At 45.8% G+C, this 25,660-nt stretch overlaps 1 protein-coding gene across 1 annotated transcript; it reads left to right on the forward strand.

Moving 5' to 3' along the window:
• The first annotated feature begins 25 nt into the window (after positions 1 to 25).
• On the forward strand, positions 26 to 24,081 carry LOC123481374 (FYVE, RhoGEF and PH domain-containing protein 6-like). The gene is made up of 20 exons (XM_045205110.1): positions 26 to 318; positions 4,946 to 7,256; positions 9,521 to 9,638; positions 14,039 to 14,106; positions 14,246 to 14,276; positions 15,984 to 16,135; positions 16,290 to 16,446; positions 16,650 to 16,737; positions 19,994 to 20,044; positions 20,161 to 20,219; positions 20,316 to 20,387; positions 20,477 to 20,545; positions 20,739 to 20,822; positions 20,911 to 20,990; positions 21,111 to 21,213; positions 21,396 to 21,539; positions 21,666 to 21,768; positions 21,930 to 22,156; positions 22,266 to 22,414; positions 22,620 to 24,081. The coding sequence occupies exons 1-20, from the start codon at positions 309 to 311 to the stop codon at positions 22,654 to 22,656; spliced, it is 4,113 nt and encodes a 1,370-aa protein (XP_045061045.1). The 5' UTR covers positions 26 to 308; the 3' UTR covers positions 22,657 to 24,081.
• Positions 24,082 to 25,660: the final 1,579 nt, after the last annotated feature.

The raw sequence follows: 25,660 nt of genomic DNA on the forward strand, positions 1-25,660 counted from the left end.
AGCGACAGGATCCTCCAGTGGTCAAGCGGGGCAATGCAACGTCCTCAGCCGGGAGCAAGGGAAGGAAACACCGCCGTGGACGAAACACGAAACTCCAGAAAACTGGAAAAAGGGGGACTAGAGGAAACAGTTTATTCACGTTTCAGTCGGTGATATAAGCGACATTTTGTTTATTTTTATGTTGTTTACCTTGTGTTCTTTGAGACTGACTGACAATGGCGCCTGAAAAAGAAAATTCACGAAATTCCATGCCATCCCATTGAAAGCAAGTTTACTCATGGAGTAAGGAAAGGAGCAAGTCGGGAGTCATGAGCACAGGTTTGTTTCCTGGATGGCTAAGTAGTTGCATTTTGTCGACAAAGCAGTTTATTTGAGTGCGTTTGCAGTTACCAAGCAAATCCAGAAAATAAAGTTATGTTACTTTTGCAGCAACATATCCCAGCTTTTTCCAGGTTATTACATTGTAATTACTGTTTTTCATAATGATTACGTTACCTCTCCGAAGGCGTTGTAGTGGCAAAGATGAGCAGTTTTCACCCGCTCATGATTTAGGGAGAACAGTCATTCTGGTTAGAATACTCCAACAAAAGTACATGCAACACAACTGATGCATCAGCCAAATGTGAAGAGAGATAGAGAGCGTGTATGAGAGGGCAGATACATGCAGCTCCTTTGTGTAACATCTGTCCTCCTGTTTTGATGCAGTCAGATGCGCAATGGATTTTTAAAAACTTTCAAACATGGTTATATAACCTAAAGCAGCATTTGTTAACCACTAAACCGACGAATTTTCAATCCGTTGAGGCAAAGGGGATTTGGCACTGATGTTTACAGATTTTTTCCATGAGTAGCTAGAGAGTCATTAAGGCTTCATGCACATCCGCTCGGTGACTCCGCTTCTCGTGGTGTCGCACTCGCCCGGCCAGTCAGGAGCCCTGATCCAGCCCCAGTCGAGCAGAAAACGAGGCCATATCCTTTTGGGCATCTCATTATGGATAACATATAGGACGCACATCTTTCACAACACACATACAGCCAACTTCAAAACAAGTCAGTGCCATGAAATTATTCAGGTCATACTCAGCAACAGACTAGGACAAGGAGGAAGCATGCAGCGAGGTGACACGGGATTCTACTTGGGTTGGGGCCATTGGAGCTGAAAACACATTTCCTCTACCGAAAATAAACAAGCCAACGAACTCCAGTCAACACCATGGTTCTCTCACAATTCACAGAACCTAAGGTCTAAGGTCTGAAAAAACAGAAATGTTAGTAGGCAAAGACCAAGGTAGAATACTTTTGGGTGATTCCTCACGAAACTATAACAAAACAAAAAATACAATGATTGTAATCCATAGAAGGGTCCTTTGGAGGAAGGATTGTTGACATATATTTGACATTTGTATCTTAAAGCATAATTGAGAAATAATGAATTGAAGTTGGAATATTTGTTTCTTTTTTTCTCCTTGTCCTTTACGACCCCATAATGTTCAGTATTTTGATTTCAATAAAACATTTCTTACATACATTTATGAATATAGAAAAATAGAAACATTAATATTGGAAATAGAAACGTTTTGATTTGGCACATTTTTTCAAAATATTGTTAAACATAATATACTCTACCTTCATATACAAGTTCCAGAATGGGACCTCTGCTACTTTTATAGTTATGATCCAATTTGTAAGCGTTGCCAACAGAGTGAATGTGAAAATGGACTCAAAATGGCTACCCTCTGTGATTTGCAGGATGTACAATGATAGAAGTAAAGGGAGGGCTGTAATTGGTTACATTGCCTACTTTGCCAATTTCTCTGTATAACATGGGCCATAAATATAAAAATGAGTGATCCCACTCTGGAACTTTGATGTGGCCATAGAGAATATTATGTTCAACAATATATTGAAAAATGTGCCAAATCAAACATTTTTTATTTTCAATATTCATGTTTATATTTTGCAATATTCATAAATGTATGTAAGAAATGTATTATTGTAATCAAAATACTACTCATATTACAGAGCAAGCGGTAAAGCTTCATATGACACCAACTTTTGCTTTGTAGCGCCTACATATGAAACACTATGGAGTCTTAAAGGAGACCTGAGTAAGGCCAAAATGACTTCAATTAATTATTTCTCTATTATGTTTTAAAATACAAATGGCAAATATACAGTACCAGTCAAAAGTTTGGACACACCTACTCATTCAAGGGTTTTTCTTTATTTTTACTATTTTTTACATTGTAGAATAATAGTGAAGACATCAAAACTATGAAATAACACATATGGAATCATGTAGTAACCAAAAAAGTTACTACATGAAGAATAGTTACTACTATTCTTCAAATAGCCACCCTTTGCCTTGATGACAGCTTTGCACACTCTTGGCATTCTCTCAACCAGCTTCACCTGGAATGCTTTTCCAACAGTCTTGAAGGAGTTCCCACATATGCTGAGCACTTGTTGGCTGCTTTTCCTTCACTCTGCCATCCGACTCATCCCAAACCATCTCAATTGGGTTGAGGTCGGGCGATTGTGGAGGCCAGGTGATCTGATGCAGCACTCCATCACTCTCCTTCTTGGTAAAATAGCCCTTACACAGCCTGGAGGTGTGTTGGGTCATTGTCCTGTTGAAAAACAAATGATAGTCCTGCTAAGGCCAAACCAGATGGGATGGCGTATCGCTGCAGAATGCTGTGGTAGCCATGCTGATTAAGTGTGCCTTGAATTCTAAATAAATCACAGACAGTGTCACCAGCAAAGCACCCCCACACCATAACACCTCCTCCTCCATGATTTATGGTGGGAACTACACATGCGGAGATCATCCGTTCACCCACACCGCATCTCACAAAGACACAGCGTTTGGAACCAAAAATCTCCAATTTGGACTCCAGACCCAAGGACTAATTTCCACCTGTCTAATTTCCATTGCTCGTGTTTCTTGGCCCAAGCAGGTCTTTTCTTCTTATTGGTGTCCTTTAGTAGTGGTTTCTTTGCAGCAATTCGACCATGAAGGCCTGATTCACACAGTCCCCTCTTAACAGTTGATGTTGAGATGTGTCTGTGACTTGAAATCTGTGAAGCATTTATTTGGGCTGCAATTTCTGAGGCTGGTAACTCTAATCAATTCTGGGTCTTCCATTCATGTGGCGGTCCTCATGAGAGCCAGTTTCATCATAGCGCTTGATGGTTTTTGCGACTGCATTTGAAGAAACTTTAAAAGTTCTTGAAATGTTCCGTATTGACTGACCTTCATGTCTTAAAGTAATGATGGACTGTCATTTCTCTTTGCTTATTTGAGCTGTTCTTGTCATAATATGGACTTGGTCTTTTACCAAATAGGTCTATCTTCTGTATACCCCCTCCACCTTGTCACAACACAACTGATTGGCTCAAACGCATTAAGAAGGAAAGAAATTCCACAAATTAACTTTTAAGAAGGCACACCTGTTAATTGAAATGCATTCCAGGTGACTACCTCATGAAGCTGGTTGAGAGAATGCCAAGAGTGTGCAAAGCTGTCATCAAGGCAAAGGGTGGCTATTTGAAGAATCTCAAATATAAAATCTATTTTGATTTGTTTAACACTTTTTTAGTTACTACATGATTCCATATGTGTTATTTCATAGTTTTGATGTCTTTACTATTATTCTACAATGTAAAAAAAAAAAAAAAAAACTTGAATGAGTAGGTGTGTCCAAACCTTTGACTGGTAGTGTATGTCAATAAAACGTCCTCCAAAGGACCCTTCTATGGATTACATTTTGTGAAAAAGAAATAAGTAATCATGGTCTTATTTTGTTCTAGTTTTCATGAGGGATCCTCCTTTATGGAGAGCTGCCTGTAAAGCTTCTCTGCAACCTCAAAGGATTTGCAGTAGCCAGGCTCTTTCCTCACTTTTAATCAGCAACTGATTTAGGATATAATCCAGGTGTGTGCACTTTCTGGGAAATCAATGGCATTAGCCTAATCATCTGATCTATTAAGTAGGCCTACTAGAACAAAAACAAAGCAAGACATTAAGACTTCTGCCCTCAATGACTTGTGCACCCATATATTAGCGAATCAGTGGATTAACTGTATATTAAGAGAACTCTTGGCAATGGCATAGATGATCATTTACTGTATATAAGATTTGTCTACCACTGACGATTCCTAACACCTTAGGAGGAGAGGTGTGGTGGTGTAGTGTTTCATAACATCATGAGGGTTGTCATTCTTCACCTGATATTGAAGGACCTTCAATGCAGGACCGAGTGTCTCATATTCAATGCAGGGGTCTGTATTCATAATCCAGGTATCCATTTAGTGCAGCTTCAGCCTGTCACGGGCATGTGTGGTGCCCGCTTAGAGACACATTCATACAGTAATTGCATTACACTGCCATCAAAATGTTTTATATGAGGGAGATGTGATGTCGCTAAGGTTATAGTTCGTTTTTTAAATGTTTTTTTTCAGCTTTTCTCTACAGACTGAACACAGTGAACCATTACAGTTGACTGTTTTAGTCAGGCTCATGATTGGATATATGAGTACAGGAATCATTTGGTTCTTTCATTCCTTCACTTTCTGACCACTTGCGCCCAACCTTCCTTAGTGAGCTAAAAATCCCATTGACCTCTAAGGGTTGATCCTCTGACCCTTGACCTGCCCTCTCTTACCCCACCAGCTGTCTGTGTGCTGCTGCTGGCTGGTTGGTATGTGTCGATGAGGTGGTGGGGGGGTTCAAGGGAGATCCAGGGTAGTGCATGCATTACAGCAGGGCAGTGGAATGCGCTCTGTTTTGCTTTTTGCCTCCTGTTTGTGCCTTTAAGCAGCCATAAAGGTTAAAGGGTCACTTCTTTCTTTGCCTCCTATGATGTGTGTGTTTTCAGCAGCCCCCCTCCCCAGCATTGTCTAATGTCTACTCCTCTCTTCCTCCTCCTCTAATTCTCTACAGGTGTGAAGAAGCCGCCAGTGGCTCCCAAACCCAAACTCGCCCTCTCGGTGAAGCTCTCGCCTCCTCCCATCGCCCCCAAACCTGATCTTCTCCTCTCCCAGCCTTCCCAACCCTCCCCCCTCCTTACCCAACCCTCCCCTGCCGCGCTAAAGAGAGCCAAACCCGCTGTGGCGCCCAAACCATGCCTCTCCAAACCCTCCGCCCCTGCAGCCCCGGCTTCTCCCCCACCCCCCAGACCCAGACCCAGAGTACCCCAAACTCCTTCCCAGGAGTGCCGAGGGGCTGGGGACGACAGCCTCTCCTTCCTCAACTCCAGAAACGGGATCCTGTCGCAGCCCATCCTGCGTGACTTGGACTACATCATTCCTACGTGCTCCTGCGGACTCCAGGACTGCTCCCAATGCAAACGACTAGGGAATGGGAACGTTACAGAGGTCGGTAGCGATATGCTTGGCTCCTGGCCTAACGGGAATGCCATGGAAAGCACTGGAACGCTGGTAGCCAATCGGCCGGGTAAAACAGAGAATGGAGACAGTGAGAAGAGCGGAGGAGTGACCAACAGCCTCCATCTCAGGTTCAAGGACAAACCCCAGAGACAGGAGGGGAAGAGGGATGGAGAGGGAAACAGGGATGAGGACAAGCTGCAGGGGAACAAAGAGGAGAGACAGAGGAACCAGAAAGGTCAGGGTGGTCAGGAGTATCAGACTGGTTCAGGGGACCAGTCGTGTAATGTTCTTGAGGTGGCAGAGACACTTACACAGACTGAGACTGAGACTAAAGCTCCTAATGCAGAACAGATATACACTGACAGCTGTAATATAGACAGCAATGAGAGCGACACAATTCCCACTCCCCTCATCCTCCCACTGGAAGTCTCCCCCATTCGCACCCCCCCACAGACAGTCCCCCCCACCCACACCCCCCCTCAGACTGTCCCACCCACCCGCACCCCCCCACAGATTTTACCCCCCATCCTCACCCCCTCCCAGGTGGACAGTAAGCCTGATAGCACCCCCTCCCACACAGACAGCAGTACACAGTGTTCCAGAATACCCAGGCTACCCACTGACCTCTCGGTCCCTGCTGCCCCCAGTAAGCCCCTGCCCGTGCCGCTGCCACGCAAGCCCCGTAAGCCAGCCCTGGTAAGGCAGGACGGCCTGGAGGCCAGCACCCAGGAGGGGGAGACAAAGAACCGCACACAGGAGGGAGAGGTGGGGGAGACTGAGGGGAGTGGGGGGAGATGTCTCACCTCAGAGAAGGAAGAACACATCCAGGGAGTGTATGACAGTCCCTCACCCTCCCAGGACCCTGAAGTTCAAGAGGAGCCGCACCCTGTGCCTCCACCGAGGCAGAAGTCCCTCTCCCCCCGCCCCCACAGAGCCATCCACTGTCCCCCCTCCCCCTCCCTCAACCGAAACACCTCCCACTCTCTGGACCTGCTCTCTCAGCCTGAGCTTAACGCACTGACCTCAGAGAGAAGAGGAGGAGGAGGGGAGGAAGAAGTTGAGGACGGGTACGGAGACTTTGAGCGCTACCCCATCACCCGGAGCCTGCCCAAACAGATCAAGCTGAGCTGCCGCCCGCCCCCCGTCGGCATGACAATGAAGGCCAGCTCGGCGGAAGAGGGCGGGTCACCCAGGGCCCCACCCAGGAAGCCCCAGAGACACAGCCTGCCAGCGGGCGCCCCCCCATCCACCACCCCCCCTCCACCCCCTCCGCACCACGCCAACACCCCCATGAGGGAGCTGCCTGCCACCCCACAGGAGAAACCAGCCTGGCGCTTCCCCAGGTCCTTCTTCAGCAGGCAGAGCACCTCCAGACACAGCAGCGGAGGGGCCCCCCAGGGGAAAGCAGCTCTGCTGGGGGGGAAACAGAGGGCCCAGTCCTTCTCCTCAGCTGACCTGCTGGCCCGCGCCGACGGCACCAAGAGGAGCCTCTCCTTCCGGAAGCTTCTGGAGCTGCGGCTGTCTGTCAGGATGTTGCCACGGTTACTGGCCAGAAGTGGCCAGTCTCTGCATTGTACCAGCGTGGAGCCGGAGGGTGGGGAGAGGACGGTGGACCAGTCCAACGGCAGCGCGGGGGTGTCTGGTGGGGATGGAGAGGGGTTGGTGGAGTATGAGAACGTTCCTCTGTATGAGGAAATACCGGAGTACATGAACCTGCCTTTCCTCAGCGCACGGCTGGGCTGGCCACTCACACACAGTCTGGACCCAAGCCAACACAGACACAGTGACTCAGATGTCTATGAGGTGCAGGATCCCTACGAGAGCTGCAGCGACTATAAGCGACCCCATTCCATTGACTATGAGAGGTACAGTATGTGTGTGTTTGTGCATGCGAGTGTGTTTGTGTGTGTGTGTGTACTGTGTCACAGTGAGACAGAAAGTATTTTAGTATTTAGGCCAGTGTTTTTAGCCCAGGTTGTGCTTGTGTGAGAGTTAGTTTTCACTTTGCAGTCTTAGTCCCACTTTATTGCAAAAAACTATGTAACTACAGTGTGTGTACCATACCCATTATTACACAGTACTTACAACGTAGACCAACACGCTGGGTTTGTGTGAAAGTTAGCATTAGCAGGCTGTGCTTGTACGAGTGTGAGAGTTAGCATTAGCATGCCGTGCTTGTACGAGTGTGAGAGTTAGCATTAGCAGGCTGTGCTTGTACGAGTGTGAGAGTTAGCTTCAGTGTTAGCCCTCCAGGCTGTGAATAGAGCATTGATGTGCAGCAGGTTGGGCTGTTTTCCTGTGGGTTATTTTCAGTGGCCAGGGCAGGAAATGTCTGAAAATCACAGAAACGCCACACTGCACTCTGAACAGGGAAAATAAACCTCCACCAACCACCAGCCTCTCTCTCTCTCCTTCTCCCTCCCACTCTCTTGCTCTCGCTTTCCCATCTCTTCCTGTCCCTCTCCCATATCTCTCCCTTTATCTCCCGTTCCCTCTCTCTCCCGTTCTCTCTCTGCCATCGCTCTCTCCCATCTCTCTTTCTGTTTTTATCTCTCTCTCATTCTCAGTGAACCCTTTTAGAATGACTCAACGTAATTTAATATTTTGCTTCTGTATTGGACACGAAAATATTTGTGTGTATGGAAACAGTTCAGTGGATGAGTGAATGGACTGGACACGGTCCTTGCTAACAAGAGTCAGGCTTTCCAACTCACTGTAATCACATTCTCATTCAAGTGTTCTTGTGTGTGTGTTTACATCATATATCAAAAGGCTTTTGTGTGTGTGCAGTGCACATGCATGCTCAGACCAGTATTTTGCTAAGGCACTCCGGGGCCATGAGGTAAAGGCAGGTCAGAGTCAGATTACAGGACAGGTATAAGGAAGGGCAGGTGAAGGGAAATATTAGACTCAGAGTTCAGCAGTAAAGAGCAGTATGCAACAGTCAGTTACACATATATCAAGCTGTCCAGATCTGGTACTCCAGTTGGATAATATTAGTGTTTATCTATCACTGTGTGATTTTTGCCCGTGTTTATGTGTGTTTCATCGTTTGAAAGATGCTTGCGTTTGTGCGTGCTTGTGTGTGTGTGCTTGCATGCATGTGTGTATGTGTGTGCCGTTGTGGTTTTTTGAAAGAGTGTGTATGTGTGTCGTGAATCTGTAGTGTTTCCCAAGCATCTGAGCCTGTTTAGTTTATGTAACTAGCCTCAGGCAGTAAACAAGAGGCGCTCTGTGCCTGACCCAGTGTGCAGGAAGGCCTGTCTATGGAGTGAGAGAGGAAGAGAAAGAGAGAGTGAATGAATGGGAGAAAAGAGGAAAGAGAGAGTGAAAGGGAAAATATGGGGGGTAGGGAGGAGAAACAGGGTATAGAGGGAAGAAGGGGAGAGAAGGAGAGAGGGAAAGAGGGATAGCTGAGAGAGAGGGAAAGAGGGATAGCTGAGAGAGAAGGAAAGAGGGATAGCTGAGAGAGAGGAAAAGAGGGATAGCTGAGAGAGAGGGAAAGAGGCATAGCTGAGAGAGAGGGAAAGAGGGATAGCTGAGAGAGAGGGAAAGAGAGATAGCTGAAAGAGAGGGAAAGACGGATAGCTGAAAGAGAGGGAAAGAGGGATAGCTGAGAGAGAGGAAGGGGACAGACAAAGTAGTCAAAATATAGAGAGTGACAGTATCTTATGAGTCCTCCAGATTAGAAAGTAGACAGGACTTTGGGTTTGTTTGGTTCAAAATCCAGCTGTGATAACATCTCCTGGGATAGGCTGTGAAGCCAAGATGAAAACATTAGTGACACAAACACGTTGCTACTTGTGCCACTCAGCAGACAGACCTGTATCAGCTGACTGGTGCACTGCTGCCAGCAGACAGGCTGGCTGTGGAGTCTCCATGGCAACTATGTTTACCTGAGTACAGCTGTGGACAGAGTATTGACATCCGTGCTTCAGGCTTGTGATCATCCTAGTCCCATGGCTATAGGGAACCCAATTACTGTTCCCATAAAACATTCAAAAGTCCATTCAGAAGTGTGTGTACGTGGTATGCTTGCATGGATATACTGTATGTGTAAGTGCACAGACACTCTGGCTGATAACCATGAGGATAATGTGGTGACCGGGACTTTCTGTTTTGCCTGCAGGGGCTGGCATGGATTGGACGATGCTCACTCTGAGGAGGAAGTACACAGCTCTGATGAGGATGACAACAGCTCCACCTCCAGCAAGGATCACCTGGAGCTGTCAGAAGAAGACAAACAGGTAGCTGGCTTTCATACACACACACACACACACACACATCCTTATGTGGTTGTTATTAACTGGTGATGGTGACACAATCTGCAACACTGGCTCAGGAGGACCCACTCGTACACACACACACACACACACACACACACACCCCGATACACAGTGGATGTGGCGGCCTTGTCAATAAGCTTATGGTAGAGCTCTTTGGATCTGTTTGCTCTGGTAGGTCCTCCAGCCATGCAGTGAGGCGTGAGTGATAACAGAGGTGATGTTACTGAGCCAGAGTAACGACAGTGATGATACAGTGAGGGAAAAAAGTATTTGATCCCCTGCTGATTTTGTACGTTTGCCCACTGACAAAGAAATGATCAGTCTATAATTTTAATGGTAGGTTTATTTGAACAGTGAGAGACAGAATAACAACCAAAAAATCTAGAAAAACGCATGTCAAAAATGTTATAAATTGATTTGCATTTTATGAGGGAAATAAGTATTTGACCCCATCTCAATCAGAAAGATTTCTGGCTCCCAGGTTTCTTTTATACAGGTAACGAGCTGAGATTTGGAGCACATTCTTAAAGGGAGTGCTCCTAATCTCAGCTTGTTACCTGTATAAAAGACACCTGTCCACAGAAGCAATCAATCAATCAGATTCCAAACTCTCCACCATGGCCAAGACGAAAGAGCTCTCCAAGGATGTCAGGGACAAGATTGTAGACCTACACAAGGCTGGAATGGGCTACAAGACCATTGCCAAGCAGCTTGGTGAGAAGGTGACAGTTGGTGCGATTATTCGCAAATGGAAGAAACACAAAATAACTGTCAATCTCCCTCGGCCTGGGGCTCCATGCAAGATCTCACCTCGTGGAGTTGCAATGATCATGAGAACGGTGAGGAATCAGCCCAGAACTACACGGGAGGATCTTGTCAATGATCTCAAGGCAGCTGGGACCATAGTCACCAAGAAGACAATTGGTAACACACTACGCCGTGAAGGACTGAAATCCTGCAGCGCCCGCAAGGTCCCCCTGCTCAAGAAAGCACATATACAGGCCCGTCTGAAGTTTGCCAATGAACATCTGAATGATTCAGAGGAGAACTAAGTGAAAGTGTTGTGGTCAGATGAGACCAAAATGGAGCTCTTTGGTATCAACTCAACTCGCCGTGTTTGGAGGAGGAGGAATGCTGCCTATGACCCCAAGAACACCATCCCCACTGTCAAACATGGAGATGGAAACATTATGCTTTGGGGGTGTGTCACGCCCTGGCTCTGGGGACTCTAGTATGTTGAGCCAGGGTGTGAGTTTTCATGTGTGTTGGTTCTAGTTGTTGTACATCTATGTTGGCCAGGGTGGCTCCCAATCAGAGACGGCTGTAGCTCGTTGTCTCTGATTGGGAGTCATACTTAGGTAGCCGTTAGGCATTCATTCATGGTGGTTTCTTGTTCGTGTTGGTTTGTGTTTGACCATTGACTGTCACGTCATCGTTTTGTTGTTTTTGATCGTGTGATCATTCTATAAATAAATATGTTCGCATTCAACGCTGCGCCTTGGTCCTCCTCTGTTCCCGACGAGCGTGACAGAAGAAACCACCAAGACTGGACCAAGCAGCATGTCCAGGAGCCATCGCCAGGGAGATCTCTAGCAGATCTCCTTCGCCTCCTCGACTGGGTCAAGCCGGGTGAGGAAGAGAAGGGCTTGACATGGAGGCAGAAGGGCGAAAGGCTGGCGAGGGACATGGAGACCTGGTCCACGGGTAGGAGAGACGCCCAGAAATTTTTTAGGGGGGGGCTAACGCCGTGGACGACGGGCCAGCAGGAGACCGCGGCAGAGCGGCCCAGCGGGTTGGCAGAGGAGGCCGCCAGGTTACGGGGGCCACTGGTCGAAGAGGGGATGGAAGGTGTAGAGGCACGGCGAGAGGTACTGGGGTGTGTTACCAGTCCGGTCCGGCCCATTCCAGATCCCTGCGTAGGGACCAGTGGTGTGTGTCCCCAGTACGGTCCGGCCTGTTCCTGCTCCCCGCACCAGGCCAATGGTGCGCTTCGTCAGCCCGGCTCGGCCCGTTCCTGCTCCCCGCACCAAGTCAGTGGTGCGCTTCGTCAGCCCGGCTCGGCCCGTTCCTGCTCCCCGCACCAAGTCAGTGGTGCGCCCGTCAGCCCGGCTCGGCCCGTTCCTGCTCCCCGCACCAAGTCAGTGGTGCGCTCCCGTCAGCCCGGCTCGGCCCGTTCCTGCTCCCGCACCAAGTCAGTGGTGCGCCGTCAGCCCGGCTCGGCCCGTTCCTGCTCCCCGCACCAAGTCAGGGGTGCGTTTCGTCAGCCCGGCTCGGGCCGTTCCTGCTCCCCACACCAAGCCAGTGGTGTGCGTCATCAGTCCGGCACAGCCCGTGCCTGTTCCACTGGTGCCTGGTTCAGCACGGGTCAGCTGCTTCACGCCGGAGCTAGAGCAATCCGCTCCACCAGTGTGCAGTCCAGCTCCGGTCAGCAGGGCCAGACCGGACCAGGGGTACTTTGGGGGGTTAGAGAGCGAGTGGGGATCATGCCCGGAGCCGGATCCGCCGCCAAGGCGGAGTGTCCACCCGGTCCCTCCCCGGTGGTATTTGGTTGGCGCGGTCGGAGTCCGCGCCTTTAGGGGGGGGTACTGTCACGCCCTGGCTCTGGGGACTCTAGTATGTTGAGCCAGGGTGTGAGTTTTCATGTGTGTTGGTTCTAGTTGTTGTACATCTATGTTGGCCAGGGTGGCTCCCAATCAGAGACGGCTGTAGCTCGTTGTCTCTGATTGGGAGTCATACTTAGGTAGCTGTTAGGCATTCATTCATGGTGGTTTCTTGTTCGTGTTGGTTTGTGTTTGACCATTGACTGTCACGTCATCGTTTTGTTGTTTTTGATCGTGTGATCATTCTATAAATAAATATGTTCGCATTCAACGCTGCGCCTTGGTCCTCCTCTGTTCCCGACGAGCGTGACAGGGTGTTTTTCTGCTAAGGGGACAGGACAACTTCACCGCATCAAAAGGGACGATGGACGGGGCCATGTACCGTCATATCTTGGGTGAGAACCTCCTTCCCTCAGCCAGGGCATTGAAAATGGGTTGTGGATGGGTATTCCAGCATGACAATGACCCAAAACACACGGCCAAGGCAACAAAGGAGTGGCTCAAGAAGAAGCACATTAAGGTCCTGGAGTGGCCTAGCCAGTCTCCAGACCTTAATCCCATAGAAAATCTGTGGAGGGAGCTGAAGGTTCCAGTTGCCAAACGTCAGGCTCGAAACCTTAATGACTTGGAGAAGATCTGCAAAGAGGAGTGGGACAAAATCCCTCCTGAGATGTGTGCAAACCTGGTGGCCAACTACAAGAAAAGTCTGACCTCTGTGATTGCCAACAAGGGTTTTGCCACCAAGTACTAAGTCATGTTTTGCAGAGGGGTCAAATCCTTCTTTCCCTCATTAAAATGCAAATCAATTTATAACATTTTTGACATGCGTTTTTCTGGATTTTGTTGTTGTTATTCTGTCTCTCACTGTTCAAATAAACCTACCATTAAAATTATAGACGGATCATTTCTTTGTCAGTGGGCAAACGTACAAAATCAGCAGGGGATCAAATACTTTTTTCCCTCACTGTAGGTGGTATAACAGGAAGGAAATTGGCAGGCGTAACATGAGTGATAACGACACTATTGGACTGGCGTCACGGAGCCAAAATGGGTGCTGGGCCCTGTGTGTAAAACAGGTCTGGCACAGGGCTCTATGGAGGAAAGAAGGGCAGGCGGGGGATATCACACTGTGCCTGCTTGTGATGATGGAGCTGTCATTCTGTGTCAGGGGGGTTAGGGTGTCAGACAAAGAGGGTTTAGGGCGCAGAAATAACTCTGAAAATGGCTGATGGCTTTGTCCTGTCTGACGCTGTGCATGATACTCTAAAAGCCTGTGTCTGTAACAAACAAAAGCATGAGCACACACACACACACACACACACAATTAGGAGCAGGAGGCCCCTTCAGTCACGCAAGGGCAAGGCCACTGTCCAAATTAAGACACCGAAATGAGACCGCCTCATTTCCATTCCAGACCACTCACTATCAGTGTGAAAGAGTGAGAGAGAGCGAGGGAGGGAGAGTGCCGAGGGCAGAGAAGATAGCTGGAGTGGATAGAGAGTAGAGAGGGAAAGAGACGTGTGAAACGGCAGCTCTGCTTTCAGACATCATCTCTGTTGAGTGTCTGTTTAGAAACAGCAAATGGCCAGATTATTGTGCCTATGCATACTGTAGCAAAACAGTTGAGATGGTGGGCTGCAGTGACCTGGTACGTGGAAGTATGTCTGCACAGTTTAGAATATGGCTAGCTAGCTTTTTTCATGACATTGACTGAATGCTCTGTTTTTCTCTATCTGACTGACTGTCTGTCTGTCGTTCCAGCAGGAGGATGAGGTGAAGAGGAAAAAGGTGGTGCACATCGCCCAGGAGATCATGAGCTCCGAGAAAGTGTGAGTACCCGAGACACACACACACACCCAATCAATGACTTTATCATGAGAATATTCCACAGAGTCGTTCTTTTTCTTAGCGGTGGGTGTCTTGTTTTGTCATATAACGATGTTTTCCACCCGTCTCCTCTCCCTCCAGGTTTGTGGACGTCCTGAAGCTTCTTCACATAGTAAGTATCAGTTAAGCCTCTGAGCTTTTGATGAGGACCATATCTGTGTGTTATCTGTGTGTTCTATGGTGTTGCGCAGCAAGCCTTCGACTAGCTGAGCTGTGTTGCCTTTCTCCCCCTGAGGCAGCAGTATTCAGCAGTGGCGTTGTCTCTGATAGCACTGCTTTTGTTGTTGTTGTTGTTGTTGTTGTTGTTGTTGTTGTTGTTCCTGGGAGGTATTACACTTAGCAGGATCAGTGGCAAACACTGAGACTCTAATTTGAGACTCTAATTTTCTAAATCATAAAGGAAGCTAAGGAGTCAAGCTTGTATTGCTAGTTTCAACTTTCAAGTGATGGATTTTTATGGAGTGGAAACATAGGCTAGAGTTGTTTCATTATATTTAACTACTGGCTGTGCTAGCTCGCTACTCCTGCTTGGTGGGAGGAATACCGTCCCTGCTCTCTGCCTGTTGGGGTGAAAAGTGAAGCAGGTAACCGTGACGACAGAGCTGGGCGCTTTGATGTTGGTCTCAGGGGGAGGTGACAGGTGTGTGTGGGAGCTCTGATGAGTCTAGGCTTGTTAACTCACAGTGGTGGTGTTGTGGTGATTACTGTGCTGGTCTGGTATACTGGGCTGTGTCAGGCTGAGGAGGTCAACTGTGCCAGCCAGGCCAAGCTGTCCTGGGCTCGTAAAGAGGATTTGATTTTGCAGCGGAAGGTAGACTGTGTGTTTGTTTTCAACGTTTTTTTTATTGAAAGGAAAAATGATGTAATCCAGCCTTTATTTGTCTCGCACAGCCTCTAAAATCTCTCTAAACTCACATTAAATTTGCCTGAGACGGCTGCAGGGTCGACATTAGATTTCCTCTTGGTAGTCGCTTTCAGACTGTCCGTAAGGGGAATCCCAGGTACACACACACTCAGGGTCAAATGTCCCCCTGTCTGTCTGCCTTAAGCAAGACCCACTATGGGATTCATTTTGAATATGGGGCTGGGCATGAGAGAGAGGGAGAGAGATGAGAGAGTGGGTGAGAGAGACACAGTAGAGTGTGGAGAGGGAGACTTAAAGAAAGAGGTCAAATCACATTCTCCAGTCTCCATGGCTGCCCCTGACCACAGAACAGCTGCTTCCTGCAGTGAGAGAGTAGAGGACCCCCAGACTTAGAAATGCTTCGGCTAATCCTGTGTATGTGTGTGTGTTAGTGTGTGCCTGTTGCTATGCAAAAAGTGTTTATTTTGGTTTCACACTGAAGTCCTCCCCTATAACCTATAGGATGGTTCTGATTTGATAGGTTGTCTACAATAATGTCTTGCATTATATTTTGACTTGACTTTTGACATGTTTTCTAGGGATACATGTTTCGGTCCTTCACACGCTGCAGCTGTGCGTGTATCATTGTGGGTGTGGGGCTGTGGTTGTGTGAGAGTGTTAAGCAGGACATTGGGACCCTGCTCTGGTTGTCTCACCACTTCCTTCCACCTGGATGTGTGTGTTGGCTCACTGGGCAGTGTGAGAGTGCTGACTCAGTTGTGTGTGTGTGTGTGTGTGTATGAAGCAGTGGGAGGCATGTTTACGAGGTGATAACCAGGTGTTCCTGTGCTGTACTGTGTAACGTCTCTCCGCCCTGCAGCTGTGCGTGTGTTAAATTAGTCTCCCACCACCCTGTTGTCGCTGTGTCAGTTCCCCTCATTCGTCTGTCAACATTAACCCACTCCCTCCCTGCAGGATTTCCGGGACGCAGTTGCCAAGGCGACGCGTCAGAATGGCAAGCCGGTGGTTGAAGAGCGTATTCTAACCCAGATCCTCTACTATCTGCCCCAACTATACCAGCTCAACCGAGACCTGCTCCGGGAGCTAGAGGAGAGAGTGGCCCACTGGTACGCACGTCATCATTATCAGTCACAGGCCAGCACCAGAGATATAAACTTCAACTGACCATGCCAGGTTGTGGACACCTGAACTCAGACCAGACCACAGATATGAGGTCTATCAATGACCATCTCCCACCCTCTGCCTCTCTCTCCTGTGTAGGGGGGACCACCAGAGACTGGCAGACATCTTTGTTCAGAAGGGGCCGTACCTGAAGATGTACTCCACCTACATCCGGCAGTTTGACAACAACGTGGCTATGCTGGATGAACAGTGTAGGAAAAACCCTGGCTTCGCCGCTGTGGTCCGGGAGTTTGAGGTAAACAGCTGTGTGTGTGTCAGAGGAAGTTCCTCTCTGCACAGTTGATGATAGAGTGGTAGAGTGCGTGTGGGTGTTTAGATGTAACAAGCCATAGTCTGGAGACTACATTAGCGTCCAAGGACGTGGAGCTAGATTTGTGTATGTATACTGTTAATACTGTATGCAAATATGTGTGACAATTCTCCTGTACTCTGTCCCAGATGAGTCCTCGATGTGCCAGCCTGGCACTGAAGCACTACCTGCTGAAACCTGTACAGAGAATCCCCCAGTATCAGCTACTGCTCACAGGTACACACACATACACATACACATACACATACACGCACATGGGGGGGATTGCTGGAAATGCAGGAAGAAAAAAATGCTGTTCTGAAGAGTCTATAATTAGTAAAGGCCCAGTGCACTGCTTTTGTGATTTAAAAAAAAAGAAATGTATTTGAGTGTTTACCAGCATTTGTAACTTGAGTCTGATAATTATCTGTACAAAACAGTTAATATGATAATATATGATAACGTTACATACAGTAAATGATCATCTATGCCATTGCCAAGAGTTCTCTTAATATACAGTTAATCCACTGATTCGCTAATATATGGGTGCACAAGTCATTGAGGGCAGAAGTCTTAATGTCTTACTTTGTTTTTGTTCTAGTAGGCCTACTTAATAGATCAGATGATTAGGCTAATGCCATTGATTTCCCAGAAAGTGCACACACCTGGATTATATCCTAAATCAGTTGCTGATTAAAAGTGAGGAAAGAGCCTGGCTACTGCAAATCCTCTGAGGTTGCAGAGAAGCTTTACAGGCAGCTCTCCATAAAGGAGGATCCCTCACGAAAACTAGAACAAAATAAGACCATGATTACTTATTTATTTTTCACGAAATGTAATCCATAGAAGGGTCCTTTGGAGGACGTTTTATTGACATACACTACCAGTCAAAAGTTTCTTTATTTTTACTATTTTCTACATTGTAGAATAATAGTGAAGACATCAAAACTATGAAATAACACATATGGAATCATGTACTAACCAAAAAAGTGTTAAACAAATCAAAATATATTTTATATTTGAGATTCTTCAAAGTAGCTACCCTTTGCCTTGATGACAGCTTTGCACTCTCTTGGCATTCTCTCAACCAGCTTCACCTGGAATGCTTTTCCAACATTCTTGAAGGAGTTCCCACATATGCTGAGCACTTGTTGGCTGCTTTTCCTTCACTCTGCGGTCCAACTTATCCCAAACCATCTCAATTGGATTGAGGTCGGGTGATTGTGTAGGCCAGGTCATCTGATGCAGCACTCCCATCACTCCTTCTTGGTCAAATTGCCCTTACACAGCCTGAAGGTGTGTTGGGTCATTGTCCTGTTGAAAAACAAATGATGGGCCCACTAAGCGCAAACCAGATGGGATGGCGTATTGCTGCAGAATGCTGTGGTAGCCATGCTGGTTAAGTGTGCCTTGAATTCTAAATAAATCACAGACAGTGTCACCAGCAAAGCACCATCACATCTCCTCCTCCATGCTTCATGGTGGGAACCACACATGCGGAGATCGTCCGTTCACCTACTCTGTGTCTCACAAAGATATTGCGGTTGGAACCACATATCTCAAATTTGGACTCATCAGACCAAAGGACAGATTTCCACCGGTCCAATGTCCATTGCTCGTGTTTCTTGGCCCAAGCAAGTCTCTTCTTCTTATTAGTGTCCTTTAGTAGTGGTTTCATTGCAGCAATTCAACCATGAAGGCCTGATTCACGCAGTCTCCTCTGAACAGCATTTATTTGGGCTGCAATCTGAGGTGCAGTTAACTCTAATGAACTTATCCTCTGCAGCAGAGGTAACTCTGGGTCTTCCTTTCCTGTGGTGGTCCTCATGAGAGCCAGTTTCATCATAGCGCTTGATGGTTTTTGTGACTGCACTTGAAGAAACTTTAAAGTTCTTGAAATTTTCCGTATTGACTGACCTTCATGTCTTAAACTAATGATGGACTGTCATTTCTCTTTGCTTATTTGAGTTGTTCTTGCCATAATATGGACTTGGTCTTTTACCAAATAGGGCTATCTTCTGCATACCAACCCTACCTTGTCACAACACAACTGATTGCCTCAAACGCATTAAGAAGGAAAGAAATTCCACAAATTAACTTTTAACAAGGCACACCTGTTAATTGAAATTCATTCCAGGTGACTACCTCATGAAGCTGGTTGAGAGAATGTCAAGCGTGTGCAAAGCTGTCATCAAGGCAAAGGGTGGCTACTTTGAAGAATCTCAAATATAAAACCTATTTTGATTTGTTTAACACGTTTTTGGTTACTACAAGATTCCATATGTGTTATTTCATAGTTTTGATGTCTTTACTATTATTCTACAATGTAAATAGTAAAAATAAAGAAAAACCCTTGAATGAACTTTTGACTGGTACTGTATGTTATCCAGTTTCTTGAAATACTTTGCAAATGCAACTTATTTCTATGTGAACTGAAATGGTCTATTCATTCCTTTTACATTTTAGTAGATGCTCTTATCCAGAGCAACTTACGGTAGTGAGTGCATATATTTTCAATTCAACCCACAATCCTAGCATTGCAAGCGCCATGCTCGACCAACTGAGCCACATTATCACATCACATCATCACAAACCACTTGATGTTTCAATGTACTCAATTCCGGTATTGTGCATTGTTTTTTTTTTTCATGGTGATAGAAAGTCTACAGGTACAAACCTAGATGAACAGCCTATGTAAAATACAGTAATGTACATTTAAATAATATGCCATTTAGCAGACGCTTTTAACCAAAGCGACTTACAGTCACGTGTGCATACATTTTTACGTATGGGTGGTCCCGGGGATCGAACCCACTACCCTGGCGTTACAAGCGCCATGCTCTACCAATTGAGCTACAGAGGACCACACATTAAGTGGTTTGTAAGGATTGTAAATTATTACTACACTAAAAGTGGTTGTTTTCCATGTTATTTGATCAATACAAATATTTAATTTGATGTGGATGTTTTGCCCATAACTTTGCACCTTTTGATGTAAATGTTTGAAGACAGGGTTTTGTTATTTCTGGATTCCATTAGAATGACAATCGCAGAGAAAGGGACGGGGCAACAACTCTTACAATTCCAACGATTGAATACTACAAGATACTGTTCTTAATTATACAACTACCCTTTTCTGCCAAAGCAGAGATGCTTAAAAAATGTTTTGCCTGTGCTGCAGAGGTCAATATCGGTCCGCTAATACTAGCAAAGGCCCAGTGCACTACTTTTGTGAAAAAATAGTTTTTTCAATTTGTATTTATATATATATTTTTAATTGTATTATTATGATTTTTCAGGGGGTGCTGCTGCACCCTCAGCACCTCTACTTCCGACGCACTATTTAGTGCACCGGCAGCACTCTGCCCCCTAGTGGACACAGAGTGTAACAGCAGACAGTTCTCTACATGTATATACTGGTTATGTAAAACATACTGTATATAGCATGATTTAGTGTGATCTGGGACTGATGTAACTTCCTGCTCTTCTACAGATTATCTGAAGAACCTTCCTGAGGACTCGTCTGACTACAAAGACACACAGGGTGAGTGGAACAATGTTGATTAGGCTGTGTGTGACAATGTCTGGTGTGATGCCATTCTCTCTCACAGACACTCTCACAGCATGTTAATCATAGTGTTGGCTCTTTTGACCTTACAGCTGCTCTGGGTATAGTGAAGGAGGTGGCCAACCATGCCAACGACATCATGAAACAAGGGGTGAGACATCACACCATGTCCATCCACATGAGAATTTGGCCAAAGGCATCCCATGAAATGATCTCTGACCTTGGTCTATCTATCGCTATCTTTCAGGATAACTTTCAGAAGCTGATGCACATTCAGTACAGTCTGAACGGACAGCATGAGATTGTTCAGCCGGGCAGGGTGAGTGACCAGCACTATGGCACACACACACACACACACACACATACACACCTGTGATCTCATCTGTCATGATCACTTCTTGTCTCCAGGTGTTCCTTAAGGAGGGTACTCTGATGAAGCTGTCCAGGAAGGTCATGCAGCCACGGATGTTCTTCCTGGTGAGTACTGACTGAGGCCCCTGGGGTAGTGGAGGTCTCAGTGTGATACCTGACCCATTACTGTTACAGTTCTGTAGTTGATTTAGAGTCAAGTGTGTAATAGTTCACTTCGAACATAGTCTGTAGACTAGAACATTGCCCCCTAAGTGTCTGTATGTTGATGTGGTGTGTGTATCTGTCTCTCTCTCCCTAGTTTAATGACACTCTTCTGTACACCACTCCAGTTCAATCTGGTCAGTATAAACTCAACAGCATGCTCTCTCTGGCAGGCATGAAGGTGAGTACAGGCAGGGTTGAACACACACATTGACCCTGGACAATACTCTTCTAAAGTCACATCTAAAACATTTGTCTATTGTGTTCAGGTGAGTAAGCCCAGTCAGGAGGCGTATCAGAATGAACTGAACATTGAGAGTGTGGAGCGTTCCTTCATCCTGTCTGCCAGGTGAGTACCTGCTCACTGATACACTTGAACACCTGGAGGTGCTACCTAACATTACGGACATTCTGATGAGTTAACCTGGGGAATGTTACGGAAGTTTCTGTTATTGTTTCTGCCTGGCAGCTCGGCCACAGAGAGAGATGAGTGGCTGGCAGCCATCGCCACAGCGATAGACGACCACACCAGGAAGAAGATCACCTTCATCTCCAGCCGGAGTCAAGAGGAGGTGAGGCAGTGTGCGTGTGCGTGTGTTTGTGTGAGTGAGCGTGTACCGTGCTTGTAGCATGTGTAGTTCCAAAGTAGCTCATTAGACTGACTGAATATGGTTACACTCCCACTCTTTACCATAGTCAGTATAGTTTTGCTACAGTCCATTTGTAATGGCTGTAATGGTCTCTCTCTGTGTAGGCTGATGGTGTATGTGACAGTGGGGCCCCGCTGGGTTCTAAGGCCCCTATCTGGATCCCAGACCTGAGGGCCACCATGTGTATGGTCTGTACCTGTGAGTTCACCCTCACCTGGAGACGCCACCACTGCCGAGCCTGCGGGAAGGTAAGGAAAGGACATGGCCCTAATTTACAATGGCTCACCACTGTACTCCATAGTGTATGTATGTATGTGTGTGTGTGCGTGTGTGTGTGTGTAGGGGTTTTCTCACTCACTGTGTGTGTATTGCAGGTGGTGTGTCAGACATGCTCGTCCAATAAGTTCTATCTGGAGTACTTGAAAAACCAGCCGGCTCGTGTGTGTGACCACTGCTTCGTCAAGCTGCAGGAGAACAGTATGCGTCTTTTACATGAATACATATTAAATATTAAAGTATTTTAGCTATTTAAAATATTAAAGAAGGTAAGTAATGATTTAAACCCTATGTTTTTTGTTATTGTAAATTCACTATGTATGTCAGAGGTTGTAAGTGCTGTGTGTTTGTGTGTTTCCTAGGTGACCGTGTTGCTTCTGGGGCGCTGTCTCCTACTGGCAGATCCGGGGGATTCTCTTTCTCCAGGAAACAGAAGAAGATCCCAGCTGCTCTCAAAGAGGTGTCTGCAAACACAGAGAACTCCTCCATGAGTGGCTACCTACAGAGGTCAAAGGGCAACAAGAAGCAATGGAAGAGGCTATGGTTCGTCGTCAAGAACAAAGTCCTGTACACCTACGCCGCCAGCGAGGTAACACATCTACGCCACTCTAGTCACAAACATACATTAGTGCTTTGTGCCGGTATGTGTGTGTGTGTGTGTGTGTGTGTGTGACATGTCTCTCTCTCCCTCTCTCCAGGACGTAGCCGCTCTAGAGAGCCAGCCTCTGCTGGGCTTCTTCCTGCGGGAGGAGAAGTGTGGCCCTTTCCAGAAGCTGCAGTTTAAACTGTACCACAAAAACACCCTTTTTTATATCTTCAAGGCTGACGACATCCCCACTGCACAGAGGTAATGGAAATTCCCTTTGGTTTAGGGATCAATAAAGTATTAATCAGTCAGGAGGGGACCATGCTATAACAGATAACTCTGGAGCGTGGGAGGAGGAAAGCATTCATATAGTTATTTTATGAATATAACGTTTATTGATGAGTTTGTTTGTTTCCCAGGTGCCCATTCAATAAAGTTCATGTTGTGTTTCTCTATTTTCTCTCAGGTGGATAGAGGCTTTCCAGGAGGCCATGATTCTTTAACACCTTAACCAGTTAGCTCATGTCCTACCCCTGGAGGCAGTTGAAGGACACCTTTTGATCCTTGACCTCTAGACACATGTCAGGGGTCACCAGCTCAGGAAGCACTCCCCACACCCAAGACATGCCACCCCGAGTCCTGATGAACCGGTCTGGCTGCCCGGCAGGAGACCCCAGAGTCCCAGTGGTGTGAAGAGCAGGCCTCATTGTCAGTGATGTGAAGAGCAGACATCATTGTCTTTCTGATGGAAATATGGACTTTGTGTCACTCTACATTACATTCATTCTAAATGTTGGGATCCGTTGAAAATGTGCCCTTGGTCCAGCCTTTCAAACCACCCTGCTGTCAGTGGAGTTCTGAGGTTATGGGCGCGTTGAGCCTCACAGGCTGCAGATCTATCTGCTCTGGATCTTAGATGGAACAGTTATGTGTCACAGCTGTGGGTCAAAGGTCATGTCCTGAAGCGTGTGTGTGTGGAAGTGTTAACAGAATTCATGTCTGTGGACAGCCGGCTACTTTATACAGGGGTTACCACGGTCCACGAAAAGCCTTGAAAGTCATTGAAAATGATTTGATGTAAATTGCTATTGATTTACATTATCCTTGAAAAGTTAAAGGATTTTGTGATTTTCTTTGGGAAATTTAACATATTGTAAGAAAAGTTTAAATTGTAATATTGATGAATTATGGGAAATGGAATGGTGATTAGAGTGAGAACCTTGCATGATGGGATACCAGTTACAAAGAAGGGTGAGAAAGCAGTGTATTCTCTCTGAATAGGGAAGCTTCTCTGGTGCACTGCAGGGGGTTGGATTCAACTGTGAAAAAACAGGGTGCCACAGAGACACAGGAGATGAGCATTTTGCTCATTAGAAATATAGCAAAATTACAGGGGTCGGTTTATATTGTTGTTCTCTGTTAGGCTTAACTCAGTACATCTACCACATGTGTAATGCAGTATACTGGATACAACTGGAAATGGCATAAGTGTCAATATTTTACACACAACCTATAGAACAAATGCATTTTTAAAGAGTATTTGTTAGACTCCAACCACAACAGAAGTGGTGCTTGGGTAATATGTAGAATTGGGAGAGTAAAATGACCCTTTTTTTTGGTAAAAGTCGAGAGCTAATATTTATATAGAACTGTACATTTCTCACTGTCCATAATTATGTGATTTTAGAAATATGATTTATTTGATAACAGATACTATCTTTGTCACTTTTGTAAAAAACATGAGAAGTAGCTACCTTTTTTATTGTATGCCATGATGGTTGTAAAAGCACATGTTGTAGTTTGTTTTAAACTGCCACAACAGACTTGTTGGATTCATTAGGATGAATCTTTTAATCCAGCCCTCATTTGTAAAAAATAAAAATCAACAAATAATAATAATAATAATAAAAAGTGGACAGATTACAAAATATTGTTTGTCTTTTAAGCTAGACATGGAATGGAGAATGAAATGTATCCCTTAGGCTCCCTAGCAATAAAGTAACATCCAGACAGTGCCTTAAATATTCTCAGTTATCTTGTAATAATATAGATACAGAAAACGGTATTTCATTATGTGGTGCATTGTTTAATTCATTTGAATATTCTATTATCACAATGACCAGCCATTAAACAGTGTAAATATCCATTATGTATTTTAATTGAAACTTGTTTAGAGTTTACATTTTAGTAGACGCTCTTATCCAGAGCAACGTACAGTTAGTGAATGCATACATTATTTATTTTTCCTACCCCCTGTGGGAATCAAACCCACAATCCTGGCGTCAATGCGCTATCAACTGAGCTACATCCCTGCTGGCCATTCCCTCCCCTACCCTGGACGGCGCTGGGCCAATTGCGTGCCGCCCCATGGGTCTCCCGGTCGCAGCCGGCTACGACAGAGCCTGGATTCGAACCAGGATCTCTAGTGGCACAGCTAGCACTGCGATGCAGTGCCTTAGACCACTGCGCCACTCGGGAGACATATATACTTCAAATGTACTAATCAGGTTGCAGTACTGCACCATTGTGACAAGTGGCCTTATGGGAAATTAAGTTTATAACACAGAGAAGGATTAGGGATAACTCAAAACAGATGATATTTTATAATGACTAAATGTCCCTCCATTCTAAAACACAATCATTAGAAAGCCACAGTGTCTCGTCTGTAAACAATATTTCTGCAGAACTATCAGGCACCACTTTTTAATAAAACCTCTGAAAGTGACTTTGCATCTTGACTTAATTTCATGCTTTGATACATCAAGGGATGAGGGAGTTAATAAATCTTTCAGCCTCAGATTACTGTCACTTAGTTATTTTATTGCATAGTACTGATTGATGTGTGGGTGCAGGCATGTCTTTGTGGGTGTGGATCTTTGCGTGTGTGTGCATGTGTGTGTGTGTGTGTTTGAGGTGTGAGTGTGTGTTTAAGTTTGACACTGATAAAGAAGTCTCCCTCGGCTGTCTTATTTCTGCTTTGAGCTCAGTGATCAAAGCGCTGTGTTGAGGGAGATAAGAGTATTTCAAAATATGACTCAGATTTACTCCCAACGCTCACTCTCTGTGGGTTTACTCAGCTCTTTTCTTCCTCTGAATAAGATAATTCTGCCTTCAGAAAGTATTCATACCCCTTGACTTATTTCACATTTTGTTGTGTTACAGCCTGAATTCAAAATGGATTTTAAATATTTTTTCTCTCTCATTCATCTACACACAATACCCCATAACGACAAAGTGAAAACGTTTGTAGAACATTTTGGAAATGTATTGAAAATGAAATACAGAAATATCTCATTTACATAAGTATTCACACCCCTGAGTCAATACATATTAGAATCACATTTGGCAGTGATTACAGCTGTGAGTCTTTCTGGGTAAGTCGCTAAGAGCTTTGCACACCTAGATTGTACAATATTTGCACATTATTCTTTTTAAAATTCTTCAAGCTCTGTCAAGTTCATTGCTAGACAGACATTTTCAAGACTTGCCATAGATTTTCAAGCCAGT

The sequence above is a fragment of the Coregonus clupeaformis genome, chromosome 19 (assembly GCF_020615455.1).
Source record: "Coregonus clupeaformis isolate EN_2021a chromosome 19, ASM2061545v1, whole genome shotgun sequence".
Lineage (NCBI taxonomy): Eukaryota > Metazoa > Chordata > Actinopteri > Salmoniformes > Salmonidae > Coregonus > Coregonus clupeaformis.

Coding starts and splice junctions, on each gene's coding strand:
- LOC123481374 (XM_045205110.1), top strand. Junction 9,639..14,038: donor TGTCAGAAGAAGACAAACAG/GTAGCTGGCTTT, acceptor CTGTCGTTCCAG/CAGGAGGATGAGGTGAAGAG. Junction 22,415..22,619: donor GACATCCCCACTGCACAGAG/GTAATGGAAATT, acceptor ATTTTCTCTCAG/GTGGATAGAGGCTTTCCAGG.